The sequence below is a fragment of the Lissotriton vulgaris genome, chromosome 7, assembly GCF_964263255.1.
Source record: "Lissotriton vulgaris chromosome 7, aLisVul1.2, whole genome shotgun sequence".
In the NCBI taxonomy this organism is placed as follows: Eukaryota; Metazoa; Chordata; class Amphibia; order Caudata; family Salamandridae; genus Lissotriton; species Lissotriton vulgaris.
Genome location: NC_141695.1, coordinates 1,277,507,288 through 1,277,528,447, shown reverse-complemented (window position 1 = coordinate 1,277,528,447; position 21,160 = coordinate 1,277,507,288). Strand labels below are relative to the sequence as shown.

Below are 21,160 nucleotides of genomic sequence, written 5' to 3'. Positions count from 1 at the left end.
GCGGTGGATCCGGCATGGAGGATGCATCATTGGCCACCATCTTGGGCGCACAGCTGTAAAGCGCCACGAAAAGCAAGTCTCTCTCGTCAGCCAGCCGCACTCGAGAAATCCGTGTAATGTCTACAGGGCACAGCTGGTACAGTGATATGAAGGCAGCCGGTCGTAGGGAAGCTTCTATTAAGAGGAAGCCGGCGGAGCAGGGAACCCCTCTGGCAGGCACAGGGTTTCAGTCGCGGAAAATGGCGTCCGCCACGGGGGAGTGCAACAAAGAAACAATCCCGGCCCTCTCCCAGCGAGGCCAGGATACAATGTGTGGGAGCCGATACAGTGTTGCAGGCAAGGCGCGCTGGGCTGCCGAGCAGAGGGAAAGCTACGGCGAAAAGCCCAGCGCCACTCTGCAGATCTAGTCAACCGGCTCCTCCCCCTCCGCAGCGGCCGCTGCTGTTGTTGTCGCCCCAGGCCGTCTCCGTAACGCAATGACCCGGCTGCGGCCACTCGAGAGGCCGGGATGGAAACAGAGGCTCCTCACCACCGGGATCGCTCCGTTTTCACCAGGATTTGCAGCAGTGTGAGTAGGAGCGTCTCCTAGGTAAGCGTGGCGCACGGAGGTGCAGGATTTGCAGCAGGATGTTGACGAAAGGCACAAGGGTCGGCGGAGCCGAAGAGCTAGGCGGCCATCTCGGCTGCTGGCTAGGCTCCTCCCCCCAATGGGCCCGCTTTTTAATATTAAACCTATCATTCCGACCATTATAGATTCACATATCCCTTCCATTTTCGAACTTGGATTAGGCGATAAATGCCAAGGGTTATTCTTGAGACAAGTTGAGGCGTCATACTACTAAAAGATTAAATTCAAGGTGATTAGAGATTCATGGAAAATATGGAAACTTGCCTCTAAACATCTAGGTATTCCTAAATTCACTAAATACACTCCCCTATGGCATAGCGCGATCCTACCGGCTTGTCTAAAGGATAACATCTCCCGGAAATGGGAGAATCTTGGCATTTACACACTAGGTGATTTTTTTGGACAAGATATGTCTCCATCCTTTGAAGGGCTCCAGCGGAGATTCGCTATTCCATCTACAGATTATCTAAAATACATTCAAGTGTTCACTAGTATTCGTAACTCTACACTCAACATCAATCTAGATAGTTTTCACTTTTTTTCTATTATTGGGAAACGTTCCACCAGGATAGGAACTCTATATGACACACTTTCTGAATATTCTGCTGATGACCTAGATCGTGTCGAGCGAGCTTGGGCAGTAAAACTTGGAAATCCAGATGTGGACATCGATTCTTCCCTGGCACTCTCAGCAACACTATTTTTAGCCTCCAATCTTAAAGCTCAATATTACAAAACTGTCTATAACCTTTATTATACCCCGTTCAAGCTTTTCACTTGGGGTTTGCGGACAGATGATAGCTGTAAAAGATGTGGACAGGGTCAAGCAAATCTAATTCACATGTTTGCTGACTGCCCCAAACTTGATATCTTACAAACTATGATTGGGGGATTTTGGGCTAAAGTTTTTGGTCGGAGTCTTAGAACCTCAGCTACTTTATATCTTTTGGGTCAGGATGAATCTCTAGGTTATAATGCGGAGGAACGCAGGATTGTCTTTTTAGGCACCGCGGTCCTTCGTATTATACTTGCCGCCCGCTGGAAGGATCCTGATGCACCCACCTTTCAGATGTGGCTTAGCCGATTCCTTGCCACATACAAGCAGGAGTTAGCTATATATAGTACGAGAGGAAGAAAATCCAGAGCTCTCGGTGCCCAGATCTGGGCCCCAATTTCGGATTGGTATTCTAATGTAAGATGTCCCTCTTGATCTGATCTGAATTGATTTGACTTTATTCATGTAGTTTTTTTTTATGTTGTTTCTCTTTTGTAATTTTTATTTTTATTTTTTGTATTTGTATTGGTTAACAATGCTTTTTCTCCTGCTTCTTTGTATTTTCTGTACTGAATTATTTGATGCATTATTGTTATCTCATGTTTTCACTTTTTTGTAATGAATTGACAGTCTTGATTTCTACTGATATTGCTCAATTAAAAAAAAAGAAACAAAAAAAAAAAAAAGAAGGCGGAAATGGCCAAGAGGTAGACCTTCAGAATGCCCAGAGCAGAGCCCTGCTGGGCAAGAGAAAGAAGAAAGAGGATAACCTCAGAAAGAGGGGCAGAAAGGGGATCCACAGCCTTTGTTGTGCGCCATGCCACAAATGTGTTCCACCATGCAGGCGTATACCGATTTTGTGGAGGGACGCCTGGCTACCAGAATGACATTACAGACATCAGGAGGCAAGTCAAATGGCCTCAACTGCCGCTGCTCAATCTCTACGCATGTAAGTGGAGACTGGACAGGTTTGGGTAGAGGACCGTCCCCTGCTGCTGTGACAGAAGGTCCTCCTGAAGGGGCAGACGAATCGGGGGATCGACAGACATGCTGAGTAGCTCGGGATACCAGAACCTTCGTGCCCAGTCCAGAGCCACAAGGATGACTTGGGCCCGGTCGCACCTGATCTTCTTCAGCACTCTGGGCAGAAGTGGTATAGGCGGAAAGGCGTACAACAGACTGCAACTCCACTCGCGACGAAAAGCGTCTCCGAGCGAGTGCCGCCTTGGAAATTCCAACGCGCAGAACTGATGACATTGCGCGTTCTCTTCTGTGGCGAATAGATCTAACCAAGGCTCTCCCCACTGCTGAAAGAGGCCTTGCGCCACGTCCAAGTTCAGACGCCATTTGTGATCCATCATGCACTGACGGCTGAGTTTGTCCGCCCTGGCGTTCAGGAAACCTGCCAGGTGTTGAACCACCAGGGTCACGCCCTGATGTTCCAGCCACTGCCAGAGGCGCAGCCGCAGAGCCTCCTGGTATAGGGTCCACGACCCCACACCGCCCTGTTTGTTGCAGTACCACATGGCGGTGGTGTTGTCCATGACCACCTGCACTACACTCCCCCAGACAGAGGAGAGGAATGCCTTCAGTGCAAGTCGGATCGCCCGCAGCTCCAGATTGTTGATATGGAGCTAGGACTCCGCCAGAGACCAGAGGCCTCTGATCTCCGCCTCTCCCATGTGGCCTCCCCAGCCCGGGAGGGACACGTCCGTCACAACTACGTGCTCCGGTTGGGGTAGGGAGAGGGATCAGCCGCTGACCCAATCGCGGTCCGTGAGCCACCTCTGCAACTGTCTTGCAGTGCCCTCCGAGATCAAGACATGGTCAGACAAGTTGCCCTGATGCTGGGCCCACTGAAACTTCAGGTCCCACTGCAGTGCCCGCATCCGCCACCTGGCGTGATGCACCAGAAGGATGCAGGAGTCCATTAGCCCCAGAAGCCACAGCGTCAACCTGACCGAGACTCGGGATAAAGGCTGAAAGATCGGAATCAGAGCCTGAATATCCCGAACCCGCTGTTCGGGAGGATAAACCCGAAACTGCACCGAGTCTAGAACCGCTCCGATGAAGAGGAGCTTTTGAGAGGGACACAGGTGTGACTTCGGCACATTGATGGAGAACCCCAGCAGGTGCAGGAGGTCGGCCGTAGTCTGGAGGTGGCTGACAATTGTCTGGGGCGAGCCCGCCTTTAACACCCAGTTGTCAAGGTAGGGGAAGACTGAAACCCCTAACCTGTGCAGATGGGCTGCGACCACCACCATCAATTTCGTGAACACCCGTGGGGCGCTGGTAAGGACGAAGGGGAGCACGGTAAACTGAAAGTGCTCATGGCCTACTGAAAACCGCAGGTAGCGCCGGTGGGCCGGCAGGACGGGGATGTGGAAATAAGCGTCCTGAAAGTCCAACACTACCATCCAGTCTCCTGGGTCCAGGGCAGCTAAGACCTGAGCCAGTGTCAGCATCAAGATAAGGGTGTAGGCCCCCTTTGCCCTTCTTGGGAAACAGAAAGTAGTGGGAGTAATAACCACACCCTACTTCTGGCCCAGGAATGCGCTCGATGGCTCCCTTGGCCAAGAGGGCCGTAACTTCCTCTCGCAGAAAATTCATGTCATCCCCGACACGCGGTGGGACTGCAGTGGCATGGCTATAAGGGTCGCCTCGAAGAGGAGGGACTAGCCCCTTCGGACGATTTGTGGAGGAGGTGATGGTGAACCTGCCCCCCACTGGTGTCTCGTGGGCCTTAAAGCTCGGACTAGGAAGGCTATGAGGCAGATGCTGCGGGGGTGGATGTGGTTTGGGGCGCCGTTGTCCCCGGGCACCGCCACAGCAGTTACCACGTCCGCCACCGTGCTGGATGGATGTTAGTCTGTGGCCCGTGGCTGGCAGGACATGTGGGGGTGTCCCTTCCTTGGCCACGAAAGGGGCAAAAGGCATCAGATTGCTGGCACGGGGCCGACAGGCCCAAGGACTTGGCCGTAGCCCTGGAGTCCTTAAAGCGCTCAAGCGCCCTGTCTGCCTTGTCGCCAAAGAGGCGACGGCCATCAAACGGCATGTCCATAAGGGTGTTTTGGACATCAGCCGAAAAGTTGGCGGATCTCAGCCAGGCGTGGCGACGAATCGCCATTGTGACAGCAAGTCCGCGACCGTGTCCCACAGAGAGTGAGTATAACAGCCCAAGAGGCACGCAGTGTTAACTGACCGCAACCCCAAACTCAGCGAGGAGAACATCTTTTTGCCATACTGTTCGTACCTCTTGGATTCCCAATCGGGGGACCCGTCGGGAATGCGGTCTGGGAGTTAGAGGCCTGTATGACCAGGCTCTCTGGAGTGGGGTGGGTGGACAGGAAGCAAGGGTCGCCTGGAGCCGGGCGGTGTCGTCTGGCCACCTTCCTATCTACAGGGGGACCTGTAGCGGGCCTGGACCAGGTGCCCAGAAGAACAAGGCCTCATTAAATGGCAACAGAGGCTCCGAAGAGCTTGCTTGCAGTTTAAGGACCTCAGTGAGGAGATTAGTCCTCACGGTCGCGACGGGGAATTCTAGGGATAAGACCTTGGCCGCCCTCGTCAACACCACACTATAGGCTGCCCCCTCCTCCGTAGCCTTGGTAGGAGGGGAGACAAAACCAGTGTCTGGCAAAGTGTCCAGACCACTGGCATCCCGTAGCTTACCTGCCCAGTCCTGATAAGGCTGGCACTCACGTGCCAGAGGGTCCTCAGTTCCCTCCTAATCCGCCTCGCCACCCATCTCCTAATACTCAGGGTCAAATGATGGGGTCAGATCATAGAAGAAAAAATCTCCCATCGGCGTCGGCGCCGGACAGAGGGGGGGACTGGGGATGGCGTTGGCCATGGTCGGTGCAGGGGGCGACACCCTAGGAGCCGGCGCCGGCGAGGTCGTAAGGTCGACCGGCGACAACCCAGATCCGGGCCCGGATCCGGCAGAGCAGAAGCACCTGACGGCGCTGGGGCTCCCAGTCGGGCCGCTGGGCCCGAAGGCACCGCAGAACCTGACGGAGGAGTGAGCGACCTCATGGCCATGAGGAAGATGTCAATCACCTCCGGTGTTGCGTTCTGCCCAGATACCGGCGGTTATGGAGCAGTAGCCAATTGGAAAGGTATCAAAGTACTCTCGTAGTCAAATTTAGGAATAAAGCACAGCGACTGGGGTCCTGGTTATCAGGATCCGAGTCAGACTAGTCAGAAACACAAAACCACCAGCAAAAAGTGGGGGAACCATGAAATAAGATCCAACTTTCTTACACTTAGTCATTGCACTTTTAACCTATAAGCCACCCCTAAGGAAGGCCCTTCAGTCCAAGGGCAGGGTGTATGGCATGCACAAGCAGAGGTACCATTGTAAACCCCAGTCTTCATTCTGTGAGCTTTGTAAGTGGGGACAGCAATTTCAAGGTATGTAGTGGATACTGGCAAGTTGAGATGTCCAACTATATAATGGCTGCCCCAAACCTGGTCATGTCTGGTATAAAACATGTTGGAATCATGCAGCTAACCAAATTCCAGTTGTAGTTGGATGATACCATGTACTGGGGCTTCGTTAGGGGACCCCCAAATACCTACCTGTATAGCCTCACATGATCGGCCTACCAGCCCAATCGGCTGCTGACCCTAGGCAGTCTTCTGCCCCCCTGCTGATGAGCTTACCTTGGGCAGGGGAAGCTAAACAAAATATTTCCTGTGAAGGAGAGGTGTGACCAGCTCTAATTTAGTATTTGGTAGAGTGGGGACCTCTGAGCACCACCAGGCTGCATTGAAGGGCACATTTTGTGCCCTCCTTGCATAAACATGTTTGGCCCAGTTAAGGATCCTTTGGCTCCCACTCTCACCAAATGCACGCAAAGGAGAGCGGCATGTCCACCCCCTGCCCACCTCCTCCCTAGGGAGGTGCCCAGAGCACCTCCAGGTGGTCATTTGATTCTGCCATGTTCAATCTTGGTTCCTAGGAGCATCAGACTGCCTAGGCCAGCTGAGTAGTGTCACTTACCCCCCGATAGATGTCCAAAATAATCACAAAGGAAATCCCTCCACATGTATGCTGATATGTATGGTGCTACAGAGTCACTGATAAATAAAGACAGTCCAAATATCCTGGCCTTCCAAACTATAGTATAAGACAACATAATATGCTGAAAAGTCACATTTATTTATTTTGTTTTATCAAAATGGTAGAAAACATGACGAGATAAATATCAAAATTCCAAGCGACTCCTACGTCACGCACACATGACCTCTCAATCAACATGAACCAGACACATACCCATACAGACTCTTACATACTAATAAATCAACATTCGCTATACAACAACAACAACAACGCTTTTTAATATATATAAAATGATTACAAAACTCTCCAGCAGAATACGGGGATACAGAAATTCAAAGGTTTAATTATATAGAATCCATAAAAGCATCAAAAGATTCCATGATCAATTGGTCATACAGTTTTTCATCCAATTTCTTCTCACAAAGTTAGATGAGAACAGGGAGACTAAGATCAACTTCAGCTCCCAGATGGGTCCCCGCAGACGATGCCCTTACCCTTTTTAAGGTTACTTCATGGCACCCCTGAGGGAGGATCCTCAGATTCTTCCAGACACCAACAAGATCCATCTGCCTTTCATCTGAAGACTGTTTAAAGACTCTTCCTCTGGTGGACACTGAAACTCTGCTTTTTCTTCGAGCCAGGACTAAAGACAAGACTGCTCCCAATGGCAAGATTCATGCTGCAGCTACATCCCTGTGCTTCTTGAAGTTCTGCAACTATGTGGCTGTGCATCCTCCAAGTCACTAAGGACCCTGCCTGCATCCAAGCAAGATGGAATCTCCCTTGGAGTTAAGGAGTCACTTGCCTTGGGGCACCGCCAAGTCGACGACAAGTTTGCTTATCCTGCTGTCCCAAGGGCATTGCCTGACTCTGCAACACAGGTGGTGGTTTGTTGGTCCTCCAAAGGCCTTACCAGTCTTCCCTACAACTTGTGGTACTGTAGTCTCTATCCAGCCAAAGTGAACTGCCTCCCTGTGCACTGTGTTTGTTTGCCGTTGCCAAAACTTTTTGGCTCCCTTCACAGAAGATCTTCAAGCTCCAATAAGACCCAGCCTCCAGCATTGCACAGCTCCAAGAACAATGTCCTGCCTTCATCCTCTGCATCTTGGGCCTTCATCTCCTGGATGCTGCTGAGGCTTCCCTGTGACTCCCTGTGCCTACTGCCAAAGGGTACTCAAGGGGGCTCTATCAATTCCTGATGGCTCTCCTGTGTCCTGAGGGCAGGCTCTGACTTACCCTTGCTGGGTTAGTCCCACAGACCTTGCTGGACTGAACACTGCATTCTTCGGCAAACAGTTGTTTGCATTTGACAAGACGTGTCTGTGGTCTTGCCAGCCACTGGCCTTCCTGCACTCGTCAACCGGCATTGGAGAGCTTGATGACAGCTCCTGTACCATTGCTTTGTCTTCTGGACTCCACAGCTGCTGCTTCCACCTCATTGTGCTACAGCAAAAACCTCAGACAAGGGCTGGTATTCTGCGCATGTGCTTGGTGGTTTGGATTTTGTCCCCTCTGCTTTCAGGTGCATCTCATCTGGATTCCACATCCTCGACCCACCGGCCAGGTCCACAAGACTCTATCGCCACTGATCCTCCATTGGTGTCAAAAAGAGGCTCCAATGCCATTTTACTCCTATGCACCTTGGCTCCGTGATGTAAGTATCTGTGTTTCCTGTGTATCCACAGGTGGGGTGACTCTCCAACCTTTTTTGATCTAAGTGGTTTCTTTTGGGTCCTTTGGGAAGGGTCTTAGAAGCATTAAAATCCAACCAATACTTACCCTGTGCTATCTTACGGATGTCTGACCTGGTGTAACCACTTTGCATTCAGGCACCTTGGGGTCCCTGGCTACTCACCTTGGGTGGTTCTATGCTTCCCCTGGGGGTCCTCCATCCTTGGGAATTAGTCCTTTTTTGGTAACCATTTCACCTTCTACTATTTTAGAATATGGTTCGGCCCCCGATAGGGGCCCAAGTATTTTCATATGCTACTTACTTATTTCTGCAGTATGACATGTGTGTATTTGAAATCTCCAGATAGGAGATATACAAAGTTAGTGTCTAGTGTGTGTTATAAAATACAAAGTCTGCTTTAAATCCTCTTCTGTATTCCTTAGCTGTCCCCCCGGCTACTCTGTGAGAGCTTTGGTTATCAGGGACCTAAACACTATCACTAAGGTTTGCCTGGACATAGTACACAGTGCCTCACCATAGGTAGTCACTATATACTGAGCCACCCTCCTACAGTAGCCCTCTCCGGATCTGCCCTGATTGGGACAGAAAGTAAAGAACTGACATCAACACGCAGGGATGGCACCTATATAGGCACCGCATACGCCACTTCAAGCACAGACAACAGGAAAAAAATCTTCAGATCCAGTTTGACTCCTGGGAATAATTCTAAGATAAGGAATCTGCGGCTACATGTCTCGAAAAGATGAAGCAGGATAGTAAGAGGTTTTTAATAAAGATTGAAGAGGGTATGTGAGAGAATTGAACCTGGGAGGGGGGGGCTCTCTGAAGTAAGAGAGAGGGGAAAGAGGTAGAATTTAAAAACCTAAGCATTTGAGAGAGACTGATGAGATAGGAGGTGCCCCAGAGGACAACAGTGCCTCTCACTTCCATCCTATATGGGTTTCTAGGGTTCTTAGCACACATGCAAGATAAATACGCATCTATGAATATTTTTTGTGCAGTAAGGTTTACACATTAATGCAGGCATCTTTGCGTCATGGCCTAAATTGGAGGTATGCTACGACACATGCATCAGCACCATAAGAGAGCAGATGTGCACCATATCTTAGTAAATGTGGCACATTTCTGCTCTCCCCCGTTCACACAACACAGTGCACTAAGTTATTTGCTGCATCCTGTATCGTGAACGTTTTGTAAATATGGGGCAACTTTCAGACGCATGGCTTCACATTAATCTAGTTTAATTCAAAGTTGTAAAGGTTTCACAAGGTACTATGTTGATGTTAGGTTGGTCACCACTACAATGACATAATATACAGCAGGGAGTAGATGAATGACCCCCCTCCCGACTATGCCCATGAATTTGTTTAATAAAACATTTGAATAAAGCACTCTTACTTTTTTAATCCATTGGCAATCCTTTAAACCAGATCGAGTCCTGACACTGAGTGTGATAGGTAATAAGATGTGAGAGAGGGTAATGAGATATGAGTGTGAGTGAGAGTGCAATACACAGATTTTTTACACCTAAGATAGTCTTACATAATTCCACTGGTTACTATCTCAATGGAAAGGCACTACATATCCTGCATTGCTTCTCCTTTAAAATAAATATGTGCTTTATATCCATCACTGTGAAAAACCTACAAAAACACAGTGTTTGTCTATTTTGGGAGTTAGGCAGCTGAAAAAACACTGATAATCACTGATGTAAAAAGTTTTGGAAAACACTGAGAAAACACTAGTGAACTAAATGAGGATCAAAAATACTTTGAATGAGATGACACCTATATGCAAAACTGTAACCTTTAAAACTCCCAGCAGACATCAGAGGCACATATAATGTAGGTACTAGAAATGCATCCCCACTGTGAGGGTACGTGTTGAGTTGCCACCTGATGTGGAAATAATTTGACTATGCCACCACAGTCTGGTGAAACTGATGTGTCAGAAAAAGCCACGTAGGGGAAAAAGCAAACCAGCAATGGTTGGAATCTGTAATTGAGGTGGCCCCTCAATTGTCTGTGTGGTAGTAGTTTTCCTTCACCACATTAGTGTCTCAAAAGTAGTCAGTCCATTAGAGTGTGTGATGGAGAGAATTCTTAACTGCATATGTACTTTGCATGGGCATTCAAAGATGATTAGTTCTGCATTATTTTTATTGTTAAGCATCACTAAGCAATAATGTCTTCATACCATATATGTTATACTCCAAAATGAGATCATAATGGTGATAGAACTGATGTATTGGATGGCGGTACACAGGATGCTTCCAGGGTCCACTGTTGTACTATGTAATTTCACAATCTTCTCAGGGATGTCTTCCACCCATATCCGAATGTGCACCCATAGCCTGGCAAACAGGGACTGAGAAGGGTATGCTGTGCTCATAACTCTGTGTTGCTCCTCATCAATGTACTCTCGATACATCCTCATCACTTTAAAAGGAAAAAGAACAATATACAACAAAAACATAGTTAGTTTTTGTTCTGCACTAGGATGCTGATTTAATAGTTACAGAAAGTACTAAGGAATGTCGCTTTTGAATGCTACTACTCCTTTGCAAACTTCCTATATGAAGTCCCGCACTCCGGGGTTTGACATCAGAAAGACTTAAAGTGAGGAAGAATATTACCTTTTGAACACCACCCGCTTTCATTCTTGAAACTCTCCATCAGCGCCCCTTAAAGGAACCAATATTCTTCAAGAAATCTTAAATTATCTTTGACACTCTTCATGGATGACAACCAATTTACCTCTACGAAAAACACCTTATTTCTGGGGTTTGAAACACACAGGAGAACAACTTTGTTTGCCTTGGATAGCCCAATGACTAAAACGCAAAACCTTTTAAACGAGACTTCTGCTCCTCCCCCCCCCCCCCCCCCCCCCCCCCAAGACTCAGGAGCAATTTATCAGAAAAAGTAAATTTGTCATGGTCTGTGCTTTCTTTGGCAAAAACACTGAAGACTTGGACATTCTCTACTTGCACCTACTGCAATACTATTGGAATGAATTAACAAATTACTTACCTTTGATTTGTTTTTATTTTCTACTGGAAACTCATTGGGCACATGCATCAACCTATTTAGGAAGTGCAAACGGTGCGAATCGGTAAATTCGGCCGTTTGCACTTCCTAAATATGTGTTTGGGATGCATCAAGCATTTTTGAGTAATTCGGTATTTTTACCGAATTCCAAAAATGCGATTGCTTTTAAGGAATTGCAAATTTGCAATTCCTTAAAAGCAATGCATCATTAAAAAAAAAATTGCGATTATTCAAATTGGAAGTGCAAATTACCACGAGGTTCAACCTCGTGGTAATTTGCGAAATTGTTTAAAAATGCTTGAAAATGCATTTTTTAAACTGTCCAGTTACAGACACACATGTCCTTAGGACATGTGTGTGTGAAACATGCACTTTCAATTGCATTTCAGGGGTGCAGGGGGGGGTCCCCTGCACCCATGAAATTTTCTAGGTGCCACTCGCAATTTGCTACTGCCTTCCAATTGACTACATTGATTCCTATGGGCCTCTAGGCCCATAGGAATCAATGTAATGCCATTCCTTAATTGCACTTCGCAATTAAGGAATCGCAATTTCCGAAAATTAAGAAATCCTAAAAACTTTTAGGATTTCTTGATGCATAGCATTTTGCATTTCCTAAATAGCGATTCCTTAATTTTCGCCATTTAAGAAATGCAAAATCCTAGATTGATGCTCTTAGTGATCAAAAATATAGAAATATGCATAATAGTCATCTAGGTTTGCAAAACGCATGTCAGGTGGCAGCAGAGCATTTTAATCCATGTAATTGTCTGAAGTGACATATCAGAACCGCCAGGGCTGCACATGCGCCCAAGTACATCAGAGAGGAGAGGAGAAAGTTCAATGAGCAATATGCCTGACTATATATCAGATAAAAGGTTACCAAAAGTTATTAAAACCACAAGATTCTTTACTAATTTGTTTAATGAATTACTGTTGAGGCAGACTCCTCCCCTCAAAGAATTCTCAGGCTTCACCTTAAATGAGAATAGTCTGAAGAAAAGTGCAGAAGAGCAACCCATCGAATCATGAAGTGCTGGAGAACAGCTCATCCAAAACGTGCTTTGGGAAGGTGTGCACCATAAACCCTGTACCTCCACATCCAAGATAGGGGATGAATCACAAGGCGGACAAAGCGACAACCCTTCATCTGTAGAGTAAGCTCTGCTATTCCACCAGATGGCTATTTTTTCAGGAATTCAAAGCAAAGCCAAACAGCATGATCTGTTTGAGGACTGTTAGTTTGTCATAGTCTGACTCTCCTTCGCATTAGATAATTCAGCAAAGATGCTGACTGTCCAATCTGATTGCACTACCAAATTTCGATCAAAGAAATATCATCATATAAAAAAATGTGGAGAAAATATCGAAGGCCAAAATATCAAAAGGTAAGTGCATACGGAGGAAGTGCAGATTCATTATTTCTAACATCTACAAATATTAAAGAGCTGTATATCATCAAGGTACATGTATGTAAAGCTAGGCATAGGACATCAATTCTTACTTACCTTTTGATATTTCAGTTTCAATAGTTTGTCCTTGATATTTCTATACCATGATATTCTGTCTTCGATATTCAGGGGGCACATCATCATTTAATCTATATCTTTTGAATAAACAATATAAATACTCAAGTCCTTTCTACTTCCAATTTGCTTAAACGCTTCTCTCACAGAGAGGAAACATGTAGTCAATAATTTCAAACACCACTGCAAAAAGAGAAAGTTTGACTACGTAGGCCACTTTGTCAGATGAGCCAGAAAAATATGAGGAAGAGCAGTGCAAAGTGTTTGAATTTCCTTTACCTTGCTAACTAAAGTTATTGCATTACGAATTCAATATACGTACCTTCATTACTAATTCTTCATGCTGAAGTGATAACCTCCACCATAGATTTGTATGTGAGGAATTTATTTTGAAAACATTTCATGTAGCAGAACCCAAATGGACAAATTAAAAAGGGAGCCTTGATCTTGAGACTGGATGTAAGCTCAAATACAGACAACCTCTATGGTGATTTTAGTGGTCAATGCCAACCATAAAAGGCTCTCTAAGTGGTAGCTGTGGAGAGCAACCTTCAGGCTTAGTCCAGAAGGAGTGTTAAGCACGTATTTTACCAGAATTAATCATATAGTGTAAGTTAATTGAAAAAGAACCACACAGTGCAGTTATAAAAATAGATATCGTTTTTATACAGCACACCAACACATTGGTATGTCTCCTACCCAGGGATATCAACACAATACACACAATATTTCAAATGTAGAACAGGTAAGTAGCATAAATACATTGTGGTCTCCAGAGTGAGACCAAACCATATACTAAAGAAGTGGAATGCAAACTGTGACCGAAGTCGGGACTTGGATCAGAAGACTAAGAAGAGCTGGGAACACAAGGAACCACTCAAGGTAAGTACCCAATGCGTACTCAATGTATGTCAATGGGGAAGTTGCGGTTCCAGTTTTCAAGAAGAAGGACCTTTCCTGGAGTACACTGAAGAAACCCTGTGGAAGATGGAAAGTGGGGGAGTCACCCCCCACCCTGAACCCCCCCACCCCTCGTGAATACCCCAGGATTCAGGATACCTACACCAGGGAAGCAGGGTGCATAGATGCGAAATGACGTCGGAAACCGTGGTAGACCACAATGGAAAACGTCTTTGAAGATGCCACTGGTGAAGAAGGTTAGAGAGTCTGGTGGAATCCAAGGATGGATTCTTGAAGGTGAGTACCTGCAAGCAGAGGGGACAGAGTCTATGCCATTTGGGAGTGGCCAGGAGGCACAAAAGACCAATGACCACTGATGAAAGAAAATGCGGGACAGTTGACGGTGACCTTGTGCCTGCAGCTGTGAGGACCAGGTAATGCTGCGGAAGACCAGGAGTTGGTCACTAGCTGTCCCACGTCGGAAGTCGAGAACCAGGGGGTAGTTGTCTGGCAGGTATAGGAAGGTGGATACCTGACTATGGTTGCCCCCAACTTTTTGCCTAGTGTTTAGCTAGTTTTCGACTTAATTCGCCTGGGATCCTGCTATTCAAGACCCCTGGCTATCTGCTCTCTCTGTAAAATGGACTCCATGTACTGTAGGTACGTACCAAATCGGAAATTGGTTCACCTTGTCAGCCCCTGTAGAAGTGTACCATAGGTACTCAGGGCAGAGGTGTAACCAAGGCCTACCAGGGGCTGCAGTGTGTATTATGCCACCCCTGGCTGGCCACTCAAACAGACACAAGTGGCTGATCACTCAGCTGGGGCAAGGTCGTGTAACCACCCCTTGCTTAGGTGTAGTATTCCTATACCTACTTACATATAGACACGTGGTAACCTACAAGTCACTCCTATGGCAGGCCTTAACAATCCTGAAGGCAGAGTGATTGGTTATGTGTGAGATGGTGCTCTAGCATGAGCTGAGCCTGACTGCAGCTTTCGGAACCAAGTCCTTATAGCTGTTCTATGATATTGCCATACCATAAACTCTTAAGTGCATTATAATCCTTGCGGTTAATGCTAACTTTGGTTTAGCTTTATCAAAACATGTCGTGTAAGGTGTCATGCACTTTGGAATACTACCCCCTCGCCAATTCTGGCGACTGGGTTAGCATTCCACCCTTCTAGAGGGAGAAGACATGTTAGTTCTGACTATCCCTGTTAAAGTTAACCAGAGCCCCAGCATCACAAAATGGATGCTGCTTCGATAGACACAAGTCTGACCTCCTGCTGCTGGGAGTCCTTCCAGTCATGGAGGTTTGGACTATAGGTTTCCTGCTTGGGGAGGTGCGAGCACCACCCCAGACAGGAGGATGTGTATTGGGACAGGGAGGGCTGTATAGATTGAGACACTGCCTGAGGCACACTAGGTGCTTCATGCATACCCCAGGTCAAACCGGTTACTGGGTCACTCCAGCCCCAGCTCTGGCATGAAACTGGACAAAGGAAAGGGGGTGTAACCACCCCCCTTCCTGGTCCCACCCATAGGAGGGACCTAGTGAGCAAACCAGCCCCCTTTAGTTGTATAAAGGTAGGAGCTGACCCAGGAGAAATTAGATTAATCCTGGAATCGACTGAAGACAAAACTCTGGACCCTTCGACATTCATCCAAGCTGAAGACTGAAGAATCTCCCTTGTGGCCAAGGAGTGACCACCCATGGGAAACCAGGCACCATCCAGTGACTCGACGGCTTGCTTTGTCCCAGTTCACGCCGGAACACGAGCACAGAGCCTGACAAGACCTTGACTCCCGGATCCCTCTGACCCCACTGCATGACTCTAGCACAGCTGAGCCCCATGGAAGGCGTCGGGACCTGTGGAAGCAGGTAACCTGAAAAGTCGACAACTTGCTAACAGCGCAGCTCCTGAGGCCTCCTCGAAGATGTGCCCTGGGGACTGAGACACCCCGACACCTAGCTTCACCTGCACCGAAGACCAGCCCTCCACACTCCACGAGATCTGCATGGGGCCCTTCTGCCTGTGTTCTGCTTGACGCGTTGTCCGGTTGTTGGTCCATTGTCTAGTAGCCCCTGGCGACAATCCTTTGTGAAACTCCACCGCTGGTCTGGTTGCTCCAGACTGGCACTTGCTTACCTGAAAAGGTGAAGTACCTCAGACCCTCCTGGTCTCCACCAGAAGCTCCTTGTGTATCCTGCGTGGGCTGCCTTTGCTTAGGCTTGTTGGCTCTGATCTTGAAGCCGACCCCTCCATCTGCGAGATCCTTCGTTGGACAGCTCCTCTCCAGCACCTAGTTGTCCTCGATGCCTCCTTGTCCACTTAGCTGCAACAACATGTTTCACCCCAGCACCTCACTGCTCCTCGACGACGTCTGGTTCTTTCCCTGGTTCCACCCGGTCACTGGCTAGTGACCTAGACTCTGTCCCCTCTGCTTTCAGGTCCTCTTCATCCTCGATCCACCCTTGGATCCACCCGGACATCTTCCTCCTGGTCACCTGCAGCATCTTTCTTCATAGGCTCCATAGACTTCAACGGCGAAACCCGACACATCTTCACACCTATGCACCCGCTTCCTGTGGGTGAGGTAACGCGAGTACTTCGGTGCTCTTCAGGGTATTGACTACCCAAGTGTCTAGGTTTTTAGTTGTATCCTTCTAGCTAGACCGGAAGTGTCTTAAATCTTTATTTACTTACCTTTTACGTTCCTATTGACTTTCTATTGACTCTCGCGTGGGAGTACTGACTCTGCACGCGCCACCTGTGGGCCTCCTACTCCTAACCTAAGGGTCAGATAGTGTAGCCCCAGCGATTCCCTAGGCCTTAGGTCTTCTCCTTTCCCAAGTCGTTGTTCTTATACAACTTACTTAGTATATGGTGTGACGCGCCCCTAGGGCCTAACGGTAAATTGTGCTATTTAAAGTATTTCTAAGTGTAACTTGTTATGTGCTTTTGCCTCTGATCTCATAAAGAGTTCAGAGGAGTGTGTTAGTGAATAAATACATATATATTTTATATATATCCCATGTGGTGTCCTTTCATTTGATATTCAAGGGGTTGCATATGGTAAAACAGCTGGCTTTACACGCCCTCAAGAGTCTTTTAGCCTAAGACTGTTCTGTCCATGCTACCTCTAGGATAGCTGGTCTATAAGGTTGACTTTACAACCATCACCATAAGGGTTGTTTGGACTGGTGCAAGGTGTTCACTAGAATAGTGAACATCATATACCAGGCCAACTTCTCACAGCAGGTTCACCAACAATCTTTGGCAGCAGCAACAGACGTGGCTGACGAAAACGATGCCAAGGGACTCACCAAGTGCAGTAGTGTCATATCATGCCCGACCAAGCAGGCCAGCCCAATGAAGCCCAATAAGACCCTCAAGAGGAGCCACAGGCCAAAAGCACAAGAGTCGCAAGAGGATCTGAAGCAGCTCACCAAAGATGCAGGCCCATGGTGCAGAGGATGCAGTGAGGATGAGGTATTGTCAGGAAGAGATGCTGGAGTTTCTGGGAGCCCGAATATCTCTGAAAGACAAAGTAAACAAGCCTTGGCAATGGAAGGTCAAAGCAGTACACAGGGGTGCACAGGAGGGCTGTTCCAGTGGTTCTGATGAGGGATACTAGCCTCAAACTTTCTGAGAGGACAGTTCAGTCCTCACAGAGTTGTAGAACCACCACCTGTGTTGCTGGGCCTTTCAAAGTCTGGAGGACGTCAGGAGCAGTAGACCCGTCAGCTTTCTTGCGGTGCCTCCAGATGCAGTCTCAGTTCCCAAAGCGAAGCCCAATGAAGTCCAAAGTGCCCAGACGGTAGTATTAGAAGTGGTTTAAGATCTGAATCTTTTCCCATGATGAATCATCTAAAGAGCCACAGATAGGCAAGCCTTTAAGTACCCTAGGAAAAGGGTTGGGATGATTCAGGGATCCTTCACAGAGGAGGGGCTGGACAGAGGGGAGGATACCTAATGTCCTTTGTCCAGTGTCGTGCCAGTATGGGAGCCAAAAGCTCCCTGAACTGGCTCAAACTGGAGTATGCAGGGAGGGCACCATATGTTCCCTTCAGAGCAGTCTGGTGGCACTGGCAAGCTCCCCACACCCCAGCCCAATACACTTTCCTACACCAGGCAGTGGACGATGCCAACGCCTAGGTCCTGAAACCAATTTTGGTTGGAGGACAGACAGGACAATTACTTCAATTCGGTGGTGGGCCTAACCCTAGGTAGAACCACCCCTAAGGTGGGGCAGCTGATGTGGACACCACTGTTCGGGATCCTTCACCTTGTGTAGGAGAGACTTAGCATATTAGGTTCAGGGTTATGCCCACTTTTTACAGGAAGTGGTCATGTAGAGGGTGTTGTCACCCTAAGGGAAGTAGCCAATTATCCCCTACACAATAGTGCCCTTAATGTACCTAAATTGAGTATTTAGGTGGCACCCCTTGGCACAGAACTTCAAATATGATGGACCTAGAGCATAAATGGACAAAGAAGGGTTGCTGAACCTGAGAACTGAGTGCCTGCTGTGTTTTTTTAGCGCAAAACCCTGCCTGACACTTTAAGAAACGACCATTATTATTATTATTATTATTATGTTTCTTATATAGCGCCAGAATCGACCCCCGAAGTGGTATCTCCGCACTTGCTTGGGAACACGTCCTGGCTTTTCCCTGTGAGATAGCCCCTACAGGGCATCCCCAAGGTGAAAGCCAGGCATCCCGCCGCGGGGGGCCGTTGTAGAGATTAAGCAAGCTTAATGCCCAGAGTTGCAGAGTGTGAACCCATGATTAGGTCAGGCACCGAAACTAGAATTATCGAGTCCATGGACATTTGGGCTCAAGACCCTGCCGCGTCGGGAATTGAACCCTGGTCCCGGGTCTGACCCCTGCTTCAGGGTCTGACTGCTCTAACCAGTGAGCCACACTTCTCCACCATAACAGCGAACTGTTTCATTCTGTAACTATGAACCCTATAAGAATACTAGAGAACCTTCATATCTTCACCAATAACCCACAAACTTCCTCGGAGGAGAGGAAACACTCCCCTGAAATCCGCAGGCACCAAACCCACAGAGTCAGGTTTACCGACTTGCATCTCCCTGACCCACTCTACGCCACAACCTCCCAGGAAGAGGTATTCATGCTTTGGAAGGTCAACTCTGTCTCCCCACTGAGTAAGAAGGCACCAGGACCGACCTGAGCTGTGCCGTACCAATGTCCGGGGTACTGGACACCCTGCAGCCAACACCAACCAACAGAGTCCTATCCAGACTCCAACTGCCTGGGAAGCAAGCACCCATTGAGGGACATCAAGACCCCTCAAACCTACTCCCTGAGTGGCCCAGCAGTCCTGAAATTGTTTCTGCAAGCAGCTTGCCCCTCACGTTGCGCACCGTACAGGGCTGACTAACCTGCTCAGCACCCAGTCTGTCCAGACTGGGGATCAACAAACCAGCTGTGCTCCGGTGCTCCAGAGGCCATTGCACCCTTGCAACCTGAGCCCCTGTTCTGAAATCTCAGAATTGATTACAAGTACCCCTTTGCAGCCTGTTTCTAGGTGCCTCCCACCTTCTTCATAGTGTACCAGCTATCATCACCAGCAGCACCCTTCTACAGGCTGTATCCAGGACTCTCCCGACAATCTGCTGGTGGCCTCTTGAACTTGGGTGGGTTACAACTCCATATCCAGGAAGTGAACCCATAGAACCGTCACTGCTATGTTCAATGCATTTTTGCTATTTCCTCCCATAGAGATAAATTGTGAGTAATTTTGCATAACTGTGAACTATTTTTCGAACTTTAAAAATGTATAAGAAATTGAGTACCTACCTGTGAAAGAAAGTTCTTGGTTTGAATATATATATGAAAATACATATTATTTTTTCAATTCGGTCTCAATTTATTATTTGACTGTGTCTCTCATTTATTGCCTCTGTGACTACAACAAATGCTTAGTACAACTCTCTGGTAAGCTTAACTGCCTGCCCACACTACAACAGAGAATTAGTATTATCTACTTTTGCCTCTGTCAACCCATCTGGGACTCACTAGACTCTCTACACAGTATACTTCATTTTAATGCACCAGACCGTCAGTGAGGGCCTCGTTAAAAGGCAGTAGAGGCTCTGAGGGGCTTGCCTGCGGTTTGAGCACCTCAGTGAGGAGGTTAGTCCCCACGGCCTCAACAGGGAGCTGAAGAGCCAAGGCCTTGGCCGCCCTATTCACCACCACGCTGTAGGCAGCCCCCTCCTCCATAGCCATGGAGGGAGAAGAGAACGAATTAAGTGTCGGGCGAAGTATCCAGACCACTGCCCCTAGCTCATCTTCCCAGTCCTGGCTCAACTGGCACTGCAGTGCCAGAGGGTCCTCAGACCCCTCCCAGTCCCCCTCGTCATCTATCTCCTGATAGTCAGGGAAAAATGATGGAGCCGGGTCATAGGTGAATTTCTCACCCATCGGCGCCATAGACGGCGCTGGGCGGCGCCGGTCTGATGCCGGACCCGGACCGGGCCTTGGACTGGGGACGACGTCGTCCGGGGACGGCGTTGTGGGCGACACCCTCAGGGTCGGCGCCAGCAGAGGAGTTGTAAGGTCGACTGACGACGACACGGATCCAGGCCTGGATCCTGTGGGGCCCTGCGGCATCGGGACCGGAGTCAACGACGGCGCCGGGGCCGAAGAACCCGAGGGCGCCGGAGACGCCGGCCCGCTAGGGCTCTCAGATGGACCCGCGGGCGAAGGCGCCTCGACGGGGTCCGAGGGAGAGAAGTGAGTCCTCATAGCCACAAAGAAGTCACGTATCTCCTCCGGCGTTGCGTGCAGCACAGGGACCGGTGGGTGTGGGGCTGGATGTGGCGTTTGTAGCTCCGGCGGAGCTGCTGGGCGGTGTCGCCTTAACCCCCAGCCGTGTCGCGTGAGCGTCGGGGGGAGTGGGAAGAGCGATGACGTCTCTTCTACTTTCTTTTTTAATGCCTCGACTTACTTGAAGACTTGGAGCCCTACGAGTGGCGGGGACTCCTCGAGCGACGATGACTGCTGCTCCGCGACTGGTCCCTCTACTTCCTCCTAGACCGGGACCTCGAGTGGCGCGGAGCCGACTGCCGGAGCTGGAGCCGTTTACGGGACCACTCCCATCTAGCCTTCGAGGTCAAGGTCCGGCAGTCGGGGCACAACTTGTCATCATGGTCGCCCGAGACAGTAAAGGTACCGAAGATGGGGGTCGGTCACCGACATCAAGCGGTGACAGTCCTCGCAAGGTTAAAACCCAGGCATCCCCATCGGCACCGCGAGTCGAAGGTCGACTCGGGAAGTGATCAAAATAGATTAAAAAATGAGTCAAAAAATGACTAAGAGTACTGCTCGTCCCTGATCTGCGCTTCCTGGCGCGGAAAAAAAGAAGAACTGACGTCAGTGCACGAGGGTGGCGTCTAAGTACTCCGACGGCGTCATCCCGGCGATCACGACGCCGACGATGGACGCGGACCCGCAGACGACATCTAGCGACACGTAGGG

General features: G+C 48.6%; 1 protein-coding gene across 1 annotated transcript in view; it reads right to left on the bottom strand.

Moving 5' to 3' along the window:
• LOC147703391 (uncharacterized) overlaps positions 1–21,160 on the bottom strand; it is a 9,287,842-nt gene that overhangs the window by 453,463 nt on the left and 8,813,219 nt on the right. Inside the window, exon 40 of the mRNA XM_086931832.1 lies at positions 10,358–10,599. Coding sequence (XP_086787958.1) covers positions 10,358–10,599 — 242 coding nt within the window. The remainder of the gene's footprint in view (positions 1–10,357; positions 10,600–21,160) is intronic.